We start from the raw sequence: 22,563 nt of genomic DNA on the forward strand, positions 1-22,563 counted from the left end.
ATCATTTCAAAATCTGGAGAGTAACAAAGGCACGCAATAAACTGAGAAGCAGTACTTCAAGAAAAACCACTAAACCTTAGCAGGAACAGTGGGAGTCTGTGGAGTTTTAGCTTCAGGAAGCTACCTTCCTTCCACCCCTACTCCATGGCTGGTAGCTCTACTAAGGCTCAGTAGTCTAGAAGTGAGACAGGGGAGCCCCATGCCCAGGAATTTGTCAAAGGTAATCATTACCTTGGTAGCAAACCATCAGGAAAGCCCAACACTGCAACTAACTGGGGCTGCAATATTTGGAGCAAGCAAAAAAAACATCCAGAAATTTCATAGAGAGATCCAGGAAACAAACAGGCATAATGAGCTCTAATAAATTGCAAAACACCCCAGCGGTCTGAAAGGCTGCACACATGTGTAAGTCTGTATACACACTCAGGAGAGGGCCTCAGGTATGTACTCAACCCTGGCTGAATGTGAGGTCTTGCACACAAAAAGAAGCCTTATTTGCTCAAGATGTTTAAACACAACCTCCAAGTAATCATTGGTTGGCCTCTAAGCATTGGTTAGAGGGAAATTTATAGTTTTAAATGCCTATACTAAATAGAAAGAAAATATCAAATCGTAAGTTAAGGTTATACTTTAAGAATCTACAAAAAAAAAAAAAAAAAGGCAATCGAAACCCAACGCAAGCAGAAGAAGGAAATTATAAACATTAAGGCAGAAATCAATGGAATGGAGAACAGAAATATAATAGAGAAGACTAAAGAAATACAAAACTTAGTTTTTTAAAAATATCAATAAAATTAGCAAATCTTTAGCTACAGTGACCAAGAAAAAAAGGAGCAAAGGCACAGATCTGGAATTAAAGAAGGGACATCAGGGATGCCTGGGTGGCTCAGTCGGTTGACCATCTGCTGGCTCAGGTCATGATCCCAGAATCCTGAGATGGAGTCCCACATCAGGCTCCCTGCTCATCAGGGACATCATTAGTGACTTTACAGAAATTAAAAGGTTTTCAAGGAAATACTATAAACAATTTTATGCTAACAAATCACACAACTTAGATGAAATGGATAAATTCCTAGAAAAACATACATTACTACAACTGACTCAAGAAATTAGAAAATCTGAACAGACATAAACAAAATTAGTAGTTAAAAGTCTTCCCAGGAAGAAAAGCCCAGATGCAAAAACACTTAAAGAAAAAAACTGTACCAATTCTCCACAAATTCCTTCATTAAATAGAGGATGACACACTTTCCAACTTATTCTGTATGGTTAGTATTACTTTGACACCAAAGACACTACAAGAAAAAAAAATTCACACTAATTTTCATGAATAGAGACATGAAAGTCATCAACCAAATAATAACAAACCAAATCCTACAATATATGAAGAAGATTATATACCATGACCAAACAGCTTTTATCCCAGGAACCCAAGATGGTTTAACACTTGAAAATAAAATAATATACGATATATTAATAGAATAAAGGGGAAAAAACTACATGATAATCTCAAGGGACACAGAAAGAACATTTGACAAAGTCCATGATAAAAACTTTCAATGAACTAGGAATAGAAGGGAAGTTCCTAAACCTGATAAAGGACACCTACAAAAAAACCTACTGCTAACATAATAGTGAAATGCTTTTTCTTTAAACAATGCAAGCATGCCCACTCTTGCCTGCCTGCTTGCTGTTCAACACTGTGCTAGAGGTTCTAGTCACTAGTTCACAAGAAAAAGAAGTAAAAGGCATCCTGACTGAAAAAAGAGAGGTAAAAATACTTGTATATATGGACAACATAATCCAGTATGGTATAAAACCACTAGCAACTCATAATGAATTCAGCAAGGTCGTAGGAGACAAGATCAATATAAAAAAATATTCCTATATTTTAGCAATGAACAATCCAAAAATGAAATTAAGAAAATAAATACCATTCACACCAGCATAAAAAGAATAAAATATTTAGGAATAAATTCAGCCAAGGAAGCACAAGGCTTATTTATTGAAAGCATAATACAATACACTAAGAGAAGTTAAAGAAGATTAAATACAATGGAATATTGTTCAGCCATAAAAAAAGAAGGAAATCATGCCATTTGTGACAATATGGATGAACATGGATGACATTATGCTAAGTAAAATAAGCCAGACACAGAAAGATGAATACCATATGACCTCACCTATATGTGGACTCTAAAAAGTGACATTCCAAGAAGCAAGGAGTAGAACTGCCAGGAGCTAGGGAATGGCAGAAATTTGGGGAAAATTTCCATCTTAAAATTAGTGATTCTTCCAATCCATGAGCATGAAGTGTTTCTCCTATTTTTTTTTAATGTCACAGCAGCTTTCTTATCATAATAGTCCCAAATCTGAACTATCCCAGATGTCCATTAAGAATAGAATATTACGGCGGGAAAGCTGAGTCACGGTGGCGAGGCCACGGCCCCCCGGCGGCCGTGTGGAGGGGCGGCCTCACTGGGAGCCACACAAGGAGAGGGTCCGAGCCCGCGCCGCAGAGGTGCCACTGCAAGACCACTTGCATTAATACGTTGTTGATTAGTCCGCATTGAACTCATGGCCAGCAGTGTTGTAAGTCATGCCTGAACCCAGCCTGTCTGCTACTGTTCTCTGTAAGGTGCATCGCAGTTTCCTGGTACTTAGGAAACTGGACAGCACTTATACACCAGCCTGAAGTCCACTTGAAACTGAAAGACTGCCACCAAAAAGCTCAAAAATGTGAAGACCATAACACTAAACAGGCTGTGCAACAGAAGCTTATTTACCGTATCAGAACTGAAACAAGAAAGAAGGAAGGTGTTATCCTGCCCCACCTTGACTGGAAGTGTGTTTCTCAGGCAACTCGAGTTTTTTGCTACTCAGCACATGTTGGCGAATAACTGCTCAGGTACCGCAAGTATTGATTTTGGAGTTACAAATAAATTTAGCAGATAGGCAAATTCACAAATGTGGAATCCACAAATCCCCAAGTCCACAATAATAAAAAAAAAAGAACAGAGTATTATATGTACACCTGCAACTAATGAAATACTGTATGTCAGCTATACTTAAAAAAATAGATTATATAATATTCATACAGTGCAGTAACAAGCAGAAATGAAAAAGAATTAAGTACTGATACATGGAATAGCAAGCAACAGCATGGATGAATCGCCATACCAAAAGAAGACCACTGTCTAAAATTCCATTTATATGAAGTTCCAAGACAGGCTTGATTAATGTATGGTGACAGGAGGCAGAATGGTGATTACTGGTGGGAGCTATAGACTTGGAAGAATGTGAGAAAACCTTCCAGTATGTTTGAAATGATCCTCCCCGCCCCCAGCTTTATTGAGATATAACTGACAAATAAAAATAAACAAATAACTTGTATATATTTAAGGTGTTCAACATGATGATTTCATGTAAGTATAATTTGTGGAAGTGATTACCACAATCAAGCTAACTAGCATATGCATCACCTCATATAGTTACCTTTGTATGTATATGTGGTGACTCTACTTATGAGATACTGTATTAACAAATTTCAAGTATGTAATGAAGTATTATTTATAGTCACTACGTTGTATATTAGATCCCCATAACTTATTTGTCTTATAACTGGAAGTTGGTACACTCTGACTAGTGTCTCCCCATTTCTGCAGAGAACATAAGTATATGATGTCACTTACATAAAACTCTAGAAAATACAGACTAATCAACAGTGACAGAAAGCAGACCAGCTGTTGCCTTGGGATGAGAGTAAGGGATGTGAAATGGCCAGAGGAAGAGATTACAAAGATGCCCAAAGAAACTACTGGTGATGATGAATATGCTCATTATATTTGAACAGGTCAGAACTTATCAAAGTGCACATTTTAGATAAATTCAGTTTGTTGCATGCTGATTATACATTAATAGAGCTGTAAAAAAAAAAAAAATGGATCTCAGGAAAACAGAAAACAAAATGAACTGTTACATGGTTATTACAATTCTCCAGGCAAGAGGCAGTAGTGGCTTAAGACTGGGATGGAACCTATAGAGGTGGAAAGGTGAATAGGTAACTTTAAAGCTTATTAGAATACAGAATTGTCAAAACTTTGTTGATGAAATGGATAATTGGGAGTTGAAGAAAAGGAAGCAATCAAGGACTTTTATTTGGTGTTGGCTACTGAGTGAATAGTCGTGTCATTTACTAAAATGACAAAGACTGGGATAGGATTACAGAGTCAAGGTTTCTCACCATGATTACTAGGAGTGATTCAAACTGGTTTTATAAGTTTAATGCATTTTAAAACAATGAACCAGGATTTATATACAGACAACTAGAAAATAAAAGGGGGCACTGATCAACTACCATAAATAAGAAAAATAAATCAGTATGTTTATGATACAGAAAAAGAACTAGTATTTCATGGAGATTATAAAACAAATGCAATGCACCTTGGCTCAAAATATTTTTTTAATGAATGAAAAGTAGATGTGCACATTAGAAAATAATTACTTAAAATTGTTAATTAAATGCTACATTTAACTTCTAGTATTTTTTTTCTAGAAGTATTACTTAGGTTTGTCTACATTTCTAAAAAATATTTGTCCATTAAAACTGAATTAATAACTCAAAGAAAGAATGCTGCAACTTCTTTATTTCCTTCAAAAATATTTGCTTGGGATGTCTGGGTGGCTCAGTCGGTTAAGCGTCTGCCCTCAGCTCAGGTCATGATACCAGGGTCCTGGGATCGAGTCCCACATCGAGTTCCTTGCTCAGCTCAGCCTGCCCCTCCCTCTCTCTCACACTGTCTTTCTCTCTCATAAATAAATAATAAATAATAAATAAAATCTTCAAAAATCTTTGCTTACCTGTTTAATCTTTCGAATAATGACCTAAATTGTACTGTTTTATATGTTGGACTGAGAGCATCTTGATTTTCATTTAATTTGGAAACCAAGGAATTAGAATAATTAACTTTACTGAGCTGAAAAAGAAAGAAGAACCTGCCAAAATGGTAAATGTACATACATGTATACAATTTAAATTACTTACCATAAAATGTCATCTAAGTGGATATCCATATGCAAAAAAAAAATGAATTTTCTAGTTTAAAACAAAGTAACTGTGTCCTTATTGAAAACAAAACAAATATTGTGCTAACAGTCAAAGCAATATCAGTATTTAAATGATTGTTAAAATAACAGAATTGATACTATGATGTGCTAACCATTTCCTCAGAAGTTAAAATACATATATTATTAATTATAACTAATATATATTATAAATATAATTAAATAAAATTTTAAAATATATTATTAATTATAAACAATATATTATAATTATAAATAACTTATATATTATACCCAGGACACCAGGATCTTGAGCAAATGATCTCTGAAAGAAAGTAATTTTTCCCCAAAAAACAGTTGTATTTATCTGTTTTATCCATTTACTGAGTAATTTTAAAGAACGTTCCTTTAATCTTTCTGAATATCAGTATCATTGAGTGCAAAATGGGGAACGTATGGAAAGACTTGTGGAAAACAGATGAGGTAATCCATTTGTTAATGTGGAAGGTACCACATAACTGTAAGATGTTATAGTGGCCCAACACTAATCTATCCAGCAATAATAATTTATATCTGTAACATATTTTATTTACTAGCCATGAAACAGAAATGAGAAGTCCAAAAACAATCAATGACACAAAACTGGAAAAAAAGAAGACAAAAAGAGATATTGAAAGTCTTAGGGGAAAAAGGGGGGGAGTCCAAAGTCAGGGAGACCTGGAAATAAAGTCTGGTAATACATCTCATAGCTCAGCCTCAGAGAAAGAGTGACAGAGGTACAGAGACAAAGTCATCCCATGAAGTGAGAAACAAACAAACCAAAAGAGATGAGAATACTTTATGTTGGCTCAATATTAACTTCTCTAGGGATCAGTGAGCCCCAACCCACTTTTTCTTCTAACCTGTTGTTTGAACTCATTTTCTGTTGTATTTTATAGTTTCATTTTAATTCTCACTTTTCTTGAAATCCCTCCAAATAAGCAATTAAACACTTTTCTAATACTTCACAATGTACCACTACACCTTGAACAGGAACATCAGCCTTTCTTTTTAATTTTCTCTTCTGTGTATTAAGTATAACATTATTGGGGGGCGCCTGGGTGGCTCAGTCGTTAAGCGTCTGCCTTCGGCTCAGGTCATGATCCCAGGATCCTGGGATCGAGCCCCGCATCGGGCTCCCTGCTCAGCGGGAAGCCTGCTTCTCCCTCTCCCACCCACTCCCTCTGCTTGTGTTCCCTCTCTCGCTATCAATCTCTCTGTCAAATAAATAAATAAAATATTAAAAAAAAAAAAAAGTATAACATTACTGGGACTCCTGGGTGGCTCAGTCGTTGAGCGTTTGCCTTCGGCTCAGATCAAGATCCCAGGGTCCTGGGATCGAGTCCTGCATTGGGCTCCCTGCTCAGCGGGGAGCCTGCTTCTCCCTCTGCCTGCCAATCCCTCTGCTTGTGCTCAAGTGAGCACACACTCTCTCTCTCTCTGACAAAATAAATAAATAAAATCTTTAAAACAAACAAACATTATTTACCCCTCTGAAGATAATCATTAACCTGCAGCCTAAAAGTAGGAGATTATTTAAGTAGAGATTACAGAGAGTTACACATTCTCTATCCTATAAACTATCTAGGATGCAAATTTTAGTCTTATAAAATACAAACTGAATAACTAAATGTTTTTCATTGCATCATTCCAAAGTTAATGGGTCCTTAAATTAATAAGGCTAACATCTATCACTGGAAATATAATACTTTATTTTCTCTTCTCTGAAAAACAGAAAACATACTTTCATAAATACTTTCATAAAACTGAATCATATCATTGATATCACTATATATTATATATAATGTACCATGTGTAATCATAACTTATAAAATTTGTAAATTATAAATTTGTTTATAAATGATAAATACATAAATATGGCATAAAACGAATGCATGCTAAAAATGGAAGAAATTCAAAACTGAGTATTCCCATTAACAAGACACCATGTTTATAACCATTTTCCCCACTACCATCATACATTAGTATAATAATAATTTCATTTACTTATTTATTTTTTAAACTCTATATAATCTAATAAAATGACTACTTTTTATAGTTTATGGCAGATATATTTCAGAATTTTAAAATCTGGATTTTTTAGATTTTTAACTTTAGAAAATACAATGACTAAACAATATTTTAGTACTACACATCTCTATCTATATAAACACATTTGTATAGTTTTAATTCAAGTGCATATAACCAGTTGTCATCTGTCAAATCATAAAAAGAATCAAACCATCACAACTCATTCTTTAACGGGCTACTATGACATCACTGAGATTATATACTGCAATTCACAAGGCCCTTTCCATATCATGACTATTGGGGCCACCATGACATCACCAACTAGTTATTTACTGTGATTACAATCATCAACTATTATATAAACACACTGAACTATTTTCAATTTCACTATCAGTAATTTTATAAAAGAATGATGATTTCAAAGATTTTTTAAAAAGATTCCAATTTTTGGATTCATAATCTTCTACAGAGCAGACAAATAAATTTTGTCCAAAGAGGAATTATTATACTTAACTGATATCCTAATTTGTCTGTGTCTATAGCAATTCACAACTAGTATTTTTTAAATCCATAAGAACAGAAAAAAAGAGCATATCATAAAAATACAATGATATAAAATGCTAAGACTAGTGATTCAAATGTATCTGCTCATTCTGCTTTTTTTCACATGCAACTTTCTGAGGACTAGGTGCTATTCTGAGAATGACATTTTGTTTTGTAATATTCCTGTTAGAAGATAATTCTGCTGAAAAAGATGGTTGAGCAAAACTACAATTTTCTATTCTGTTGAACTGAGGTTTAAACATTCTATATGAGTCCATGACTTGTAACAACTATAGGAAAAGTAGATAAAACCATTTGATCTGCTAAAATATATAAACTTGAGAAGAGGAAAGTCAAAATAGGAATGAAAAAGGTCACAGACTGCAGAAAAAGCTCCAAGGAAAAGCAAGTTATCAGTAATTCAGAGGACTTACTAAGACAAGAGAGGTTATCAACTAAAATTATACTGAAGAGCTCCTTTCCATCTGCCTTTCTCACAACTGGTCCCCTCAACCTCCAAGCTTCATGCCATCTCCAAATGACAAGAAATCTAAGTTTCACGGACCCACAATTCAGGTAAAAAGACTTCCAAGAAATTTTAGTATCATTGCCATTCATGCAGTTTAATTTTGGCAATTCAAAGCAAAGAAAGAATAATCAATAATATAGCATTGGACCTGAGGCACCTGGGTGGCACAGTCAGTTAAGCATCTGGCTGTTGGTTTCGGCTCAGGTCATGCATGATCTCAGTCTCGTGAGACTGAGCCCCGTGTTAGGCTCCACACTCAGCACAGAGTCTGCCTAAGATTCCCTCTGTCTCGCCCTCTGCCCCTCCCAGTCCCGTGCTCGCTCTCTCTCTAAAATAAATAAATCTTTAAAAAATATATTATAATATAGCATTGGATCTTAAAATTTCAAGGTTTAATCACAATCTATATATTTTCTAATTGATTAAAATTTTATTTACTAAAAAAATCATGTGCAATACTTGAAAGAAAAATAATCTCCCAAGATTATTATTATCAGTGTAAATGTTGAAAATCACAATTTGATATAAAATCATATGGTCACTATGCTAGAAGAGATGAATTTCTCAATGATCACATAAACCCAAAGCAGGAATACCCAAATGAATTATCTTTTGCAGCTCATCAGTAACAAATGTTATGTACACACAGGCCTAATCTACATTACCAGAACTCCAAAGGGTTTCTTTAAGCAATCAGTTAAAATATACCTAAGGTATAAGTTCTATATATTGAAAACTTTAAAAATAATTTTTAAAGACTGTAAAAAAATTTTTTAAAGAATAATTTTCCCTGATATTCGAAAAATTTCTATCATTTGGTAGCATTCCACAATTGTTAAAGTAACTTAAAAAAAATTTTAAGTCTCACCTGAACTGGGGCAAGTTGTTTCTTGCTGCCTAGTCTTGACAGTATATAAAAATGAAAAGAAAAATGTAAGGTTAAAAAAAAAAGCTGATAATAAATTTGACTACCTTTTTACATATATTTAAAACTCATACTGTTCTATAGAAATACATGAAAACATACAGAACTCTAAATCATTCTCAAATTTTTTTAAAAATTGTATTATTACTACAGAAACATTTTGAGGATAAGGAAAGTCAAACTATGCATACAAAACACTTAGTATGGACATTAGCTCATTTGATAAAAGTCTTAATGGTTTAATAATACTGTTAACAGCCAAACAAAAACTAGAGCTAGAAGAAAAGTCCTCTGCATATTTTCTAATGAATAAAACAGTACTGATGATGACCCGTTGAAATACCTAAATAATATACCACCTTGATAAAACATACCTGTTGTCTATATCATCAATGCAGAGGTTAGATGGTACACAGTGAGGTGTCATTGGAAGTTCTAAATTATGCTTTCTTAGGGGCATTTTTACGTCTCTATGCATATTCACGTGGATTGGTTTTCTCACAGTTTCTATAATGAAAAAAGTTATAATTAAAAATAATAAAATCTTTTAAAAGCAACGTTTGATATACAATGTTCATTAAATAAGTGTACATCTTAGAAATTTCCTAAAACTACCTATATTCTATATATGCTAGAAGTCATTAAAGTACTAAAAACTATCACAGATAATTCAAATCATCTTTTTCATTATCTTACATAGTCCTCATGAAAGGGGCTATACTGATTCAGTTCTATGTTCTCTATTATAGCACTTACCATGGTTTATTGTACCTGATTAATTCTATCTCTCTTACTAGATCTTTAAACTTTATGGAAACAGAAGCCTTTTCTCTCCTTATACAAGATATCACTATTTGGTCTGCTCAGTACTTTTTAACCACTCTCCTTTTCTGGGTAATGCTTTTTTACACACATACCAACTACACAGGGGCTCTTCTGTGCTTTTTTAAAAGTTATTTATTTATTTATTTATTTATTTGAGAGCGAGCGGGAGAGAGAGAGAGCAGGAAGGAGAGGGAGAGAGACTCTAAGTAGACTTTGCAATGAGCACAGAGCCTGGTGTGGAGCTTGATCCCATGACCACAGGATCATGACCTGAGCTGAAACCAAGAGTTGGATGCTTAACCAGCTGAGCCACCGAGGTGCCCCAACTATACAGTTCTACTAGAGAACTTCCTATCTTCTTATAAAACCCTGTCTCTAGAAAAAATAATTGACTTAAGGGGAACCATCTGACCCAAGATGAACCAATAATAGAATCACATCTCTGTGGTTATAAATAATTGTTCCATTGCTAGGACCTGGCACCAGTAGGGCAAGGTAACATACTTCCAGTAAAATTTAAAAACTCAGAACAAAAGAAACAACTCTCAGTGTTTCCCTTGTGGCAAAACAGGAGAGATGAGCAATATTAATTTTTTAAGGTCATGTTTTAAGCCTGAATGAAAAAGACAATCTGAGAGAATAAAGTTACTATCTAAAGTGAGAAAAAAATCTTGGTGGTATGCAAGTCCCTGATTCAAGCAGTCTCTGAGGCCCAGCTGCACCACTGCCCTTCCTTTTAGTAAAATGTCTTAGTCCATTCAGGCTGCTCTAACATAATACCATAGACTGGGTAGTTAAAACAACAGAAATTTATTTCTCAGCCAGGCAGTCCAAGATCAAAGCGCTCTCAAACTTAGGGTCTGGTGAGAGCCTGAGTCCTGGTTCACAGAGAGCTGTCTTCTCCCTGTGTCCTCACACAGTGAAAGGAGCAAAGAGAGCTCTCTGGGGTCTCTTTATAAAAGACCTAACCACCTCCACCACTTAACTCCATTCATGAAGGCTCCACCATCATGACCTAACCACCTCCTAAAGGCCCCACCTCCTAATACCATCACTAATAAACTTACGCTTTTTCTAAATTCTCAGCTAGGAACTCTATAACAAAAGACAGATTAGTGAGAGAAAAAACATACCAATTTATTTAGTATAAATTTTAAATGGAAAACTTTATAAGGAAATGGAGACCCAAAGAAGTGGTTAAACCTGAGCATTTTTATGCTAGGTTTGATGGAGAATGAAAAATAGTGGGAAAATGTGATCGAACAAAAAAGGGTATGAACTAAATCTAGCCAACAGGAGGGAACAGCAAGGCTTATTTGTTTAGATTCTTCTCTGTGTCCCTCTGTCTTGGAGATAAAGATGTTCCTTTCCTCCAGGTATAGGGAGGACACTTCTCACATGAGGATCCTTCCTGCACATGCTGCTTCTCAAATTCCTTCAGCTTAAAATCTTTAGTATGCCAACATGCTTTATTTTTGGAACAGTGTGTCCTGACCCCATCATTTTCTATTCTATTCTCAGCATCCAATACACTACTTAATGGAAGTACTCAATAATGGAGGTACTCAATAAACATGTTGAACGTATAAATGAAAAGAAAGTGAGGAAGAAAGGAAATATATAAAGGCAAATACATCATTGACAGCCTCATGAAAAAGAGTGAAATTGGTCCCCTATCTTACAACATACACAAAATTCAACTCAAAATGGATTAAAGAGTTGAATATAAGACCTAAAACCATAAAACTAGAAGAAAACATAAGGGGTAAGTTCCTTGGCATCAGTCTAGGCAATGATTTTTTGGATTTGACACCAAAAGCAAAGGCAACAAAAGCAAAAACAAACATGGGAACTACATCAAACTAAAAATCTTCTACACAGCAAAGAAAATCATTACCAAAATGAAAAGACAAACTATGGAATGGGAGAAAATATTTGCAAACCATATACCTGATAAGGGCTCAAGTTGCAAAATATATAACAAACTCATACAACTCTTAGCAAAAAATGAACAATCTAATTTTGTAAATGGACAGTGGAAATGAACAGACATTTTTCCAAAGAAAACATACAAATGGCCAACAGACATATGAAAAGGTGCCCATCACTAATTTTCAGGGAAATACAAATCAAAACCACAATGAGATTATCACCTCACACCTGTTAGAGTGACTATCATCAAAAAGGCAAGAGATAACAAGTGTTGGGAAGGATGTGGAAAAAGGGAACCCTTGTGCACAGTTGATAGGAATGCAAATGGGTGGAGTAACTATGGAGAACATAATATATGTTCCTCAAAAAATTAAAAGAAAAACTACATAATTCAGCAGTCCCATTTCTCAGTATATATCCAAAGGAAATGAAAACAGAATCATAAGGAGATATCTGTACTCCCATGTCCCATGTTCACAGGAGCATCATTCACAATGGGCTAGATATAAGATATGAAAATAACCTCATGTCTGTCAATGGATGACTGGAAAAAGAACAGGTGAGATATATACATATGATGAAATATTCTTCAGCCATGAACATTAAGGAAATCCTGCCACTTATGACCGCTTGGATGGACCTTAAAGGCATTATGTTAACTGAAATAAGCTAGAGAAAGACAAATAATGCATGGTATCACTTACATGTGGAATCTAAAAAAGAAAATCAAACTCACAGAAACAGGGAGTACTAAAGTGGTCGTCAGGGGCCGGGGACCAGGGAATAGGGGAAATACAGGTTGGTAACAGGTCAAACTTTAGCTATAAGATGAACAAGGTATGAGGATCTAATGTCAAATGTCATGACTGTGGCTGACAACACTATATTACATAAGTGAAGAAAAAGAAGGTAAATACATCAAACAGATTTACAACAAAACTTTTATTCCTAAAGTCCATAAAGAGCATACTTAGATCTAACGTATAACTAAATTTGCTTGTGTGAACCGCTGTCTGCATTAAGGAATAAAAATGGCAGAGAAAGGAAAACAGAATATACTAACAGCACTTACGATCAATTTCTATCCTTCCTTTATGAACTATCTTATTTCTTAAGCTCTCATTTTAGTACTTATTTTAAAAATTAAATATCAGACACAAGTTCCCTTGAGAAAAAAAAAATATTCTGATTAAACTTTTTATTCGCTTGAAGGCTCAAAATACAGGCAAAATGAACTTTATTTTGAAGTATTAGACTACTATAGTTAACATTCCAAGAATGCCTAAGAAATCATTCAAGTTGTGATACAGGAAACTAATCATTGAGGCAAAAATCTTTTTCAGTGCCTCCTTTCAAACAAATTCTCTAAATACTTTAAGATAGTAAAGACATTTATTCCCTGCTCTTTTAGCTAAACTTTGGTAACTATCAGCCTACGTAGATTAATGTAGTAACTAAAACAACTACAATATAATAACTTTGACCATACCTTATAACATTAATTCTATATAACAACATAACTTAAAAATAGAATAAGCAAAAAAAAAAGATTTTAAGCAAAAAGTGACAAAGGTACTTTAATCAAAAAGTAACTAATTTAAGAAGGCAGCCAAGTTTTAAAATTAGTTTACTTTCCATATCCTCTGAGTTCTAAAATTATAAATTTATTAGAAAACTGAATGTTATGATCACATTAGAGTCAAACAAAATGCTAATGGAAAGACTTACCAGGTGTTTTCTTCTGGCAAGATATGTGATTTACCATATATAGGTTAAGGAGGTCTAAACTGACAGTGGAATTTTTGACAGGGGATGAAACTCCCAGTAATTTCATTTTTGATTTTAACCTTTTCTTTTCAAAATATTCCTAAAATAATTAAAAATAAAAGTTATTATAACAAAAGTTATTAGGCAAATCAAAAAAATAAAAAGCAATAAGGCCATTTAATAATTAATTGACTTGACATTTTTATATTTTTGACACCCCCTTTATATGCTTACATATAAATTAAAATCAATCATGATGACATAGTTTGCCTAAAGACTCTTAATTTCACAGCCTCTTAAAATCTTTTTGGTAAATGTAATGCCTTTAAAATAGAACTTTATGAAGGCATTACTAGGTATCAAAAGATTAAAAATTATCAGAAATATAAAGCTTTTTAAAAATGTGATAAAACAAACCTGACAAGTTAAAAACTTGTTTTTCTACAGAGTATGCTATCTTTTTTTTTTTTTTTTTTTAAGATTTTATTTATTTGGGAGCGCCTGGGTGGCTCAGTCGGTTAAGCCGCTGCCTTCGGCTCAGGTCATGATCCCGGGGTCCTGGGATCGAGCCCCGCATCTGGCTCCCTGCTCAGCGGGAAGCCTGCTTCTCCCTCTCCCTCTGCCTGCCTCTCTGCCTACTTGTTCTCTCTCTCTCTCTGTCAATAAATGAATAAAATCTTTAAAATTAAAAAAAAAAGATTTTATTTATTTGACAGAGAGGCACAGCGAGAGAGAGGGAACACAAGCAGGGGGAGTGGGAGAGGGAGAAGCTGGCTTCCCGTGGAGCAGGGAGCCCGATGTGGGGCTCGATCCCAGGACCCTGGGATCATGACCTGAGCCGAAGGCAGACGCTTAACGACTGAGCCACCCAGGCGCCCCCAGAGTATGCTATCTTACAGATATAAAAAGCCTTTAAGATATGCACAGCTGAGTACCATTAAAAGTCAACTGAGGGGCGCCTGAGTGGCTCAGTCATTAAGCGTCTATCTTCAGCTCAGGTCATGATCTCAGGGTCCTGGGATTGAGCCCTGCATCAGGCGGGCTCTCTGCTCAGCAGGAAGCCTGCTTCTCCCTCTCCCACTCCCCCTGCTTGTGTTCCCTCTCTCGCTGTGTCTCTCTCTGTCAAATAAATAAATAAAATCTTTAAAAAAAAAAAAAAGTCAACTAAAATGAGAAGAGGATAAGAAAAAGCAGCTGTGTGAGACTAACTCCCCCCAGACTCAATTTAATTTCCTTTATTATCCTTCCATGTCTGCTACTCTGCCATTAGCAAAAGCTATACTGTTGAGTGGACTGAGAAGTGAATGAGAGATAAAAGTGAAGGGGCATAGCAAGAAAGGGAAAGGATCCAGAGAGGGCTTTACTTGTTTTAATAGCAGAAAATTGAGTATGTCTGAATATCAGTGGAAAGCCTCCAGCTGACAGTGACTGGTTGAGAATACAAGAAAGAGAGGAAGTAACTGATGCAGTGAAGTTCTTGAGAAAAATGGAATCCAGACTGCAAATAGACCTTCCCTTGACAAAAGGAAACTACTTCTACAATCACAGAAGGGAAAGAGAAGATCAGTGAAGATGTAAGATAGTTTATAGAACTGGTAGTAGATAACATGAGATAATTCTCATCTGATAGCTTCTATTTCCTCTGAAATGTAAGACAAGGTCATCTAATGAGTGTGAAGAGATTAAAAACAGGGTTGGGGAAGAGTGGTTTAAAGGAGGCATGAAATATTCAAGGGAAGGTGTGACATTTTCAAAGAATAGGAAAGTGACATAACTAGGGATCGACAGTTCAGGGAAGGGCCATATGTCTTTCCCTTTCTTATAAATATTCACAAGAATGATCCAGAGTTAGAATACTAAAAAAAAAAATCTCGGGACAGATTATAGTTTATTTATTGAATGCCTATGTTATTGCTTGGCACAATTCTAGGCATGGGAGATACAAAATAAACAAAAATAATAAAATCCCTCTTCTGATGAATATATGTTAATGAAGGTGGGGGGAGAACAGAGGAAACAAATTTATAAGAAAATACCAGATTATGAAAGAGAAGAGTGGTAAGAAATGGTCCTAGAAGGAAACTGGAGGGTGGGAAGCTACTTAGATGCTGTGATCAGAGAAAGCCAATCTAAGAGGAGATACTTGAGCTAAAACCTAAATGTTGACAAGCCACACACGCAAGTATCTTGAGGAAGAATATTCCGGACAAAGAGAAGAAGAATGGCAGAAAGAAGGTCAGTGTAGCTAAAATAAAATGAACTGGGCAAGTAGTAAGAAAATCAGAGAAGTAGGCAGGGTGTAGATCCTTCAGGTCCTTCTAGGCTATGGTTAAGTCAGGTATTATTCTAAAAGCAATGAAAAACAACTGAAGCTTTTAAGCAGGGGAACGAAAATTCTGATTTGTGCTCTTAAAAGATCCTATTAATTGCTGTGTGAAGAACAGACTACATAGGAATAAAAGTTAAAGCAGAAAAACACTGATAAATTTGATTACATTAAAATTAAGAACTTGCCTTAAAAGACAGCATTAAGAAAGTAAAAATAAAAGCTACAGAGTAACCAAAGAATTCTAAATATATAAAGACAATAAGAAAAAGACAACATTAAATTAAAAATGGAAAAAATACTTGGAAAAGTACTTCACAAAAGAGGAAACATGGATGAAAATTTCAGATAACCTCACTAGTAATCAAGAAAATAGGAGTTAAATTTACAATGAGACATCATTTCACTAATAACTTTTCTTTAAATTTTATGAGCTTTGAACATATTTTTCCTGTTTTGGAACACTTTGTAAATGGAATCTTACTGCTTATATTCATTGAGTTGCTTCATTTGGTCAACGTTTTATTTTGGGGATTCATCTACATTAATTAATCTACATTAATTACAGAGGTTAAGTAACTTGCCCACAGTCACATTGCTGATTGGTGTAAATTGGAGATTCAAATCCAAGAATTCTGATTTTAAAGTTTTTAACCAGTGCATTACACTGCTTTCCAAGTATGTCAACTGTGAATACACACTGATACATTTTCACTGCTACATAATTACTTGGGTATGCCACAATTTGTTTAACCATTCTACTGCTAATGGACATTTGGGTGGTCCCCTTCCCTCCCCATACTCCTGCCCCTCTGCTTCCTCCCTTTTGCCTTCTTCTCTTTCTTTTTTGCTACTTAACAACAATGATCCAAACAAGCTTGTATATGTCTCAAAGTACACATGTGGAAGAGTTTCTCTTGAATATATACTGCTCGGCTGTAAGATATATACATGCTCAACTTTATATAATAAAACCAATGTAAAAAAAAAAACTAAAAAATGATTATTTGAATCAGGGTACTCGTAGGACAGGTAGTGAGAAGTGATCAGACTTCCCTTAAAAGAGTGGGATATATTTTAGAACTAGAATGACAACAAGAATCAACAATGATCTTTAAGTCCCTGCCTAAGAAAATGGTTGGCTGATCAAACTATCTACAAGACAGAGAAGACTGGATGGCCTTCCAGTTACTTAGGTGAATTTATTAACCTTCAAAAAACACTTCAAAAGATCACTGTTCTCACAAGGCTAATATAAATAAAAATATATTTACTTTACCTTTTGCTTTCTCCTTTCCTGCTTGATCAGAACCCTGGTACTGAAAAAGGAAGCAAGACAAAAGATATTATGATTAAAGAAATAGTCCCTAAAATGATTGCCATTTTAGCTGAATTGACGACTTGAAATTAAAATCTAAAAGTATAGTAAAGGGGCGCCTGGGTGGCTCAGCCGTTAAGCGTCTGCCTTCGGCTCAGGTCATGATCCCGGGGTCCTGGGATCGAGCCCCGCATCGGGCTCCCTGCTCCGCGGGAGGCCTGCTTCTCCCTCTCCCACTCCCCCTGCTTGTGTTCCCTCTCTCGCTGTGTCTCTGTCAAATAAATAAATAAAATCTTTAAAAAAAAAAAAAAAGTATAGTAAGAATTATATTATTTTCTGAAAAGAAACTATGAGATGTTATTTATAGTATATACTGTTTCACAAAATTTTCTTAGAAAATCCAAGAAATAGTAAAAAAGACTCTAGACCTACAATGAATAAACCTGGATTATAAAATCAATATAAGCAAAGAGAAAGCAATGCATTGGAAAAGATGTATCCCTGAAACATTCTCATCTGATAGCAATATTCTTGGTCAAGACTGCTATTTTCTTGCTTTATCTTATTATTTCAATATTCTACTAAAATCAGGAGGGAATAGAGAGAAGATCAAAATCTATTTGGATCTAAGGAAATTTTAAGTTTATTATTAGAGAAACTCTAGGTATATTAATGTATCAGCTATGTGTACTAACTTGTTTAAAAAAAATAGCTAGTCATTATGGATGTGCCTTATACCTATGATCTTTGTGCTAAACACTGCACTGAATCCCAATGACAGTACAGTATTTAACAGTTATAAATATTTGCTCTATTAGTAATAATGGAATGCTATAAAACATTCATGACAATTTAAAAAGATCTGCACAATATAGCTTTTGGATATACATGAAACTATGGTCTCAAATTCAAGATCTGTGCAAGAATTATAAGTAAAATAAAAATAAATAAAATGTATATCAGCTATATGAGATAATATAAGAACATGAAAATAAAAACGGCTAATTAACAAGTACTATATATCTTGCACCACCCTAAATGTTTTGGACACTTTATATGTATAAATTCATTTAATCTTCACAGCAACTCCATAAGGTAAGACCTATTTTTATCCCCATTTTACTGATGGAGAAACTAAGAGAGGTTAAGTAACTTGCCCACAGTCATATTGCTGATTGGTGTAAATTGGAGATTCAAATCCAAGAATTCTGATTTTAAAGTTTTTAACCAGTGCATTACACTGCTTTCCAAGTATGTCAACTGTGAATACACAAAGCTGTTCATTTTTCCAAATTTTCATAAACTACATAAGTTACTGAATACCCTCACACTTGCCACTTACTGAACTTGTTCTTTAACATATTTCCCAAAAGCTATGTCTTAATTGACCATTTTGAGCTCATTGAACAAAGAACCCAATCTATTCTGTTCTATGCAGCACCGTAAGTGTATTGCTGGGATTCAAACTTTAGAAAAGAAAAAGGAAGTAAATTACATTTCATTAACACCTCAAATGTTAAGGCTGGAGAGGATCTTAGAGATTAGTTTATTCTCCATCATTTTAAAATTTACAGGGGCGCCTGGGTGGCTCAGTTGGTTAAGCGACTGCCTTCAGCTCAGGTCATGATCCTGGAGTCCCGGGATCGAGTCCCACATCGGGCTCCCTGCTCCGCGGGGAGTCTGCTTCTCCCTCTGACCCTCCTCCCTCTCCTGCTTTCTGTCTCTCATTCTCTCTCTCTCAAATAAATAAATAAAATCTTTAAAAAAAAAATTTTTAATTTACAAAAAACTCGCATAAGAAGCAAAGTGACTTTTCAAAGTTCAGAAATATAAGAAGTATGACAGAGCCAACAATATTAAGCATTTCAGTTTATATACAGATAATAAGAAGAGATATCAATTCTACAAGCAGTTCCCACTATAAAGATCAGCAGAATTAGGGACAAGTCAAAGTCTAAATACAGTCTTTATATACATAAATATCAAGTGCTTTCATTCCAGGCTGACTTTCTATTATCCAGGACACTCTTACGGCTCTCACCAAATTTCTGTAGTACATAATCCCCATCACTATGTGCCTAAGAAAAGTCAATTAAGGACTCAAGGGGCGCCTGGGTGGCTCAGTCAGTTGAACGTTTAGCTCAGGTCATGATCTCAGTCAGGGTCCTGGGATGGAGTCCCTCATCTGGCGCCTGCTCAGCGGGGAGACTGCTTCTCCCTCTTCCTCTGTCCCTCTGCCCTGCTTGTGTTCTCTCTCATTCTCTCGCTCTATCTCAATTAAATAAATAAAATCTTAAAAAAAAACAAAAACTCAAGACCAGCTGCTGTATCAGCCTACTACCATATAAAAGTGAAAAAGGATCCTGATGTAGAAGTCAAAGGTAATTTCTTAAATAGAACATTTTAGATTGTTATTATGGCAACTGATGCTACTAAACAGTGTCTCTCAATTAGCTGCACTAAAGAAAAACATTGCATCAATTAGGATTTTTAGTTACAAGAAACTGAAAGCACCTTTGGTTAATTTAAACAGAAAAAAAATGTATTAAAAGGAAACTGCGTAGAGACGCCTAGGTGGCTCAGTCGGTTAAGCATCTACCTTTGGCTCTCAGCTCAGGTCATGATCTGGGATTGAGCCCCCACACTGGCTCTCTGCTTAACAGGGAGTCTGCTTCTCCCTCTTCCTCTGCCCCCCCCGCCCCTCCCCACCGGCTCATGCTCTCTCAAATAAATAATAAATCTAAAAAAAATTTTTTTTTAATAAATAAAAAATAAAAGAAAACTGGGTAGCCAACAGACCTGCCAAGAAGGCTGAGAAAGCAGATCTGGCAACCTGCAGGAACAAGATAGTCTAGGCTGTGAGGTCAAGTCAAAACCATGCCATAATTAGTTTCAATAAGTACACGACTGCTGACACAGGTCAACACTGGACACCACTGATTGTACCACTGTTACAGAAAACCCAAGTTCAGCTGTTCTTCACTTGCAAAGCCAATATTCAAGAGATGAGTTTTAACTGGAAAGGAATTTGAGCTTTATTCAGGAGGCTGGCCACCTGGAGAGAAGGTGGATTCCTGCGCAAAAACCAAATCTGAGGTTTCTCTGCTTGGCGCAAAGATTTCCCCCAACCCAAAGATTTTTTTTTTTTAAGATTTTATTTATCTCACAGAGAGATAGAGAGGGCACAAGTAGGCAGAGTGGCAGGCAGAGTGGCAGGCAGAGGGCGAGGGAGAAGCAGGCTCTCTGCTGAGGAGGAAGCCGGACGTGGGGCTCAATCCCAGGACCCCAGGATCATGACCCGAGCCGAAGGCAGCCGCTTAACTGACTGAGCCACCCAGGCACCCCAACCCAAAGATTTTTAAAGGAACTTTATTTAGGGCAGTTATCACTAAAAGGGGAAAACCACAACTATATGGTCAATTTATCTTCGACAAAGCAGGAAAGAATATCCAATGGAAAAAAGTCTCTTCAACAAATGGTGTTGGGAAAACTGGATAGCAACATGCAAAAGAATGAAAGTGGAGGAGCCTGGCTAGCTTAGTCAGTGAAGCATGCAACTCTTGATCACAGGATTGTGGGTTCAAGCCCCATGCTGGGTGTGGAGCCTACTTTAAAAAAAAAAAAAGTTTAAAAAAATAAACTGGAGATGACTGGGTGGCTCAGTCAGTTAAGTGTCTGCCTTTGGCTCAGGTCATGATCCCAGGGTCCTGGGATTGAGTCCCATATCAGGCTCCTTGCTCAGCAGGGATTCTGCTTTTACATCTGCTTGCCACTCCCCCAGTTTGTGCATGCTCTCTCTCTCTGACAAATAAATAAATAAAATCTTAAAAAAAAAAAAAAAAAAAAACCTAAACTGGACCACTTTCTTACACCATACACAAAAATAAATTCAAAATGGATGGAAGACCTAAATGTGACACAGGAAACCATTAAAATCCTAGAAGAGAACAGAGGCAGTAACCTCTTTGACATCAGCCATAGCAATTTCTTACTAGATATGTCTCCAGAGACAAGGGAAACAAGCAAAAATAAACTACTGGGATTTCATCAAAATAAAAAGCTTCTGCACAGCAAAGGAAACAATAAAACTGAAAGGCAACCTACAGAATGGGAAAAAATATTTGCAAATGACATATCTGATAAAGGATTAGTGTCCAAAATGTATAAAGAACTTATCAAACTCAACACCCAAAAAACAAATAATCCAGTTAAAAAATGGGCAGAAGACATGAAAAGACATTTTTCCAAAGAAGACATATAGATGGCCAATAGACACATGAAAAGATGCTCAACATCACTCTTCATCAGGGAAATGCAAAGCAAAACTACAATGAGATATCACCTCACACCTGTCAAAACGGCTAAAATTAACAATACAGGAAACAACAGGTGTTGGTGAGGATGCAGAGAAAAGGGAACCCTCTTACACTGCTGGTGGGAATGCAAACTGGTACAGCTACTGTGGAAAATAATATGAAGATTCCTCAAAAAGTTAAAAGTAGAACTACCCTATGATTCGGCAATTGTATTACTAGGTATTTACCCAAAGAATACAAATATACTAATTCAAAGGGATACATGCACCATGATGTTTATAGCAGCATTATCACCAATAGCCAATATTATGGAAACAGCCCAAGTGTCCATCAACTGGTGAATGGATAAAGAAGATATGGTGTGTGTATACATACACACACACACACACACACAGGAATATTACTCGGCCATCAAAAAGAATGAAATCTTGCCATTTGCAATGACATGGATGGAGCCAGAGAGTATTATGCTAAGCAAAATAAGTCAGTCAAAGATAAATACCATATCATTTCACTCATAGGTGGAATTTAAGAAACAAAACAAATGATCATAGGGGGTAAAAAGAGAGAAGAAAACCAAGAAACCAACTATAGAGAACAAACTGATGGTTACCAGAGGGGAAGTAGGTGGGAGGATGGGTTAAATAGGTGATGGGGGATTAAGGAGTGCACTTTGTGAGGAGCACTGGGTGTTTTATGGAAATGTGGAATGACTATATTATACACCAGGAAATAACATTATACTTTATGTTAACTAACCGGAATTTAAATAAAAACTTAGTAAAATTAAAAAATTTTTTTAATTTAAATTTTTTTCTAAAAATCAGTAAAAGGGGAGCACAGTGGTCTGTTAACACTTCTTGATTACTTGCAGACTCAATGGTGCCAGCTACAGATATCATCATGGTCCTCAGAGTCTGTGCAAGAGGGTTTGGTTCTGAGTCTTTCTGG

At 35.6% G+C, this 22,563-nt stretch overlaps 1 protein-coding gene across 1 annotated transcript in view; it reads right to left on the bottom strand.

Annotated features, from left to right (window-relative positions):
* REDIC1 (regulator of DNA class I crossover intermediates 1) overlaps window positions 1–22,563 on the bottom strand; it is a 71,686-nt gene that overhangs the window by 48,835 nt on the left and 288 nt on the right. Inside the window, exons 2-6 of the mRNA XM_064590283.1 lie at window positions 13,614–13,752; window positions 9,488–9,635; window positions 9,072–9,105; window positions 7,780–7,964; window positions 4,861–4,980 (exon numbers count right to left, since the gene is read on the bottom strand). Of these exons, the coding sequence (XP_064446353.1) occupies window positions 4,861–4,980; window positions 7,780–7,964; window positions 9,072–9,105; window positions 9,488–9,635; window positions 13,614–13,752 (626 nt within the window). The remainder of the gene's footprint in view (window positions 1–4,860; window positions 4,981–7,779; window positions 7,965–9,071; window positions 9,106–9,487; window positions 9,636–13,613; window positions 13,753–22,563) is intronic.

Source organism: Mirounga angustirostris, unplaced genomic scaffold, assembly GCF_029215605.1.
Source record: "Mirounga angustirostris isolate CCGP_5_RB_7025 unplaced genomic scaffold, mMirAng1.0.hap1 SCAF_5, whole genome shotgun sequence".
Taxonomy (NCBI): domain Eukaryota; kingdom Metazoa; phylum Chordata; class Mammalia; order Carnivora; family Phocidae; genus Mirounga; species Mirounga angustirostris.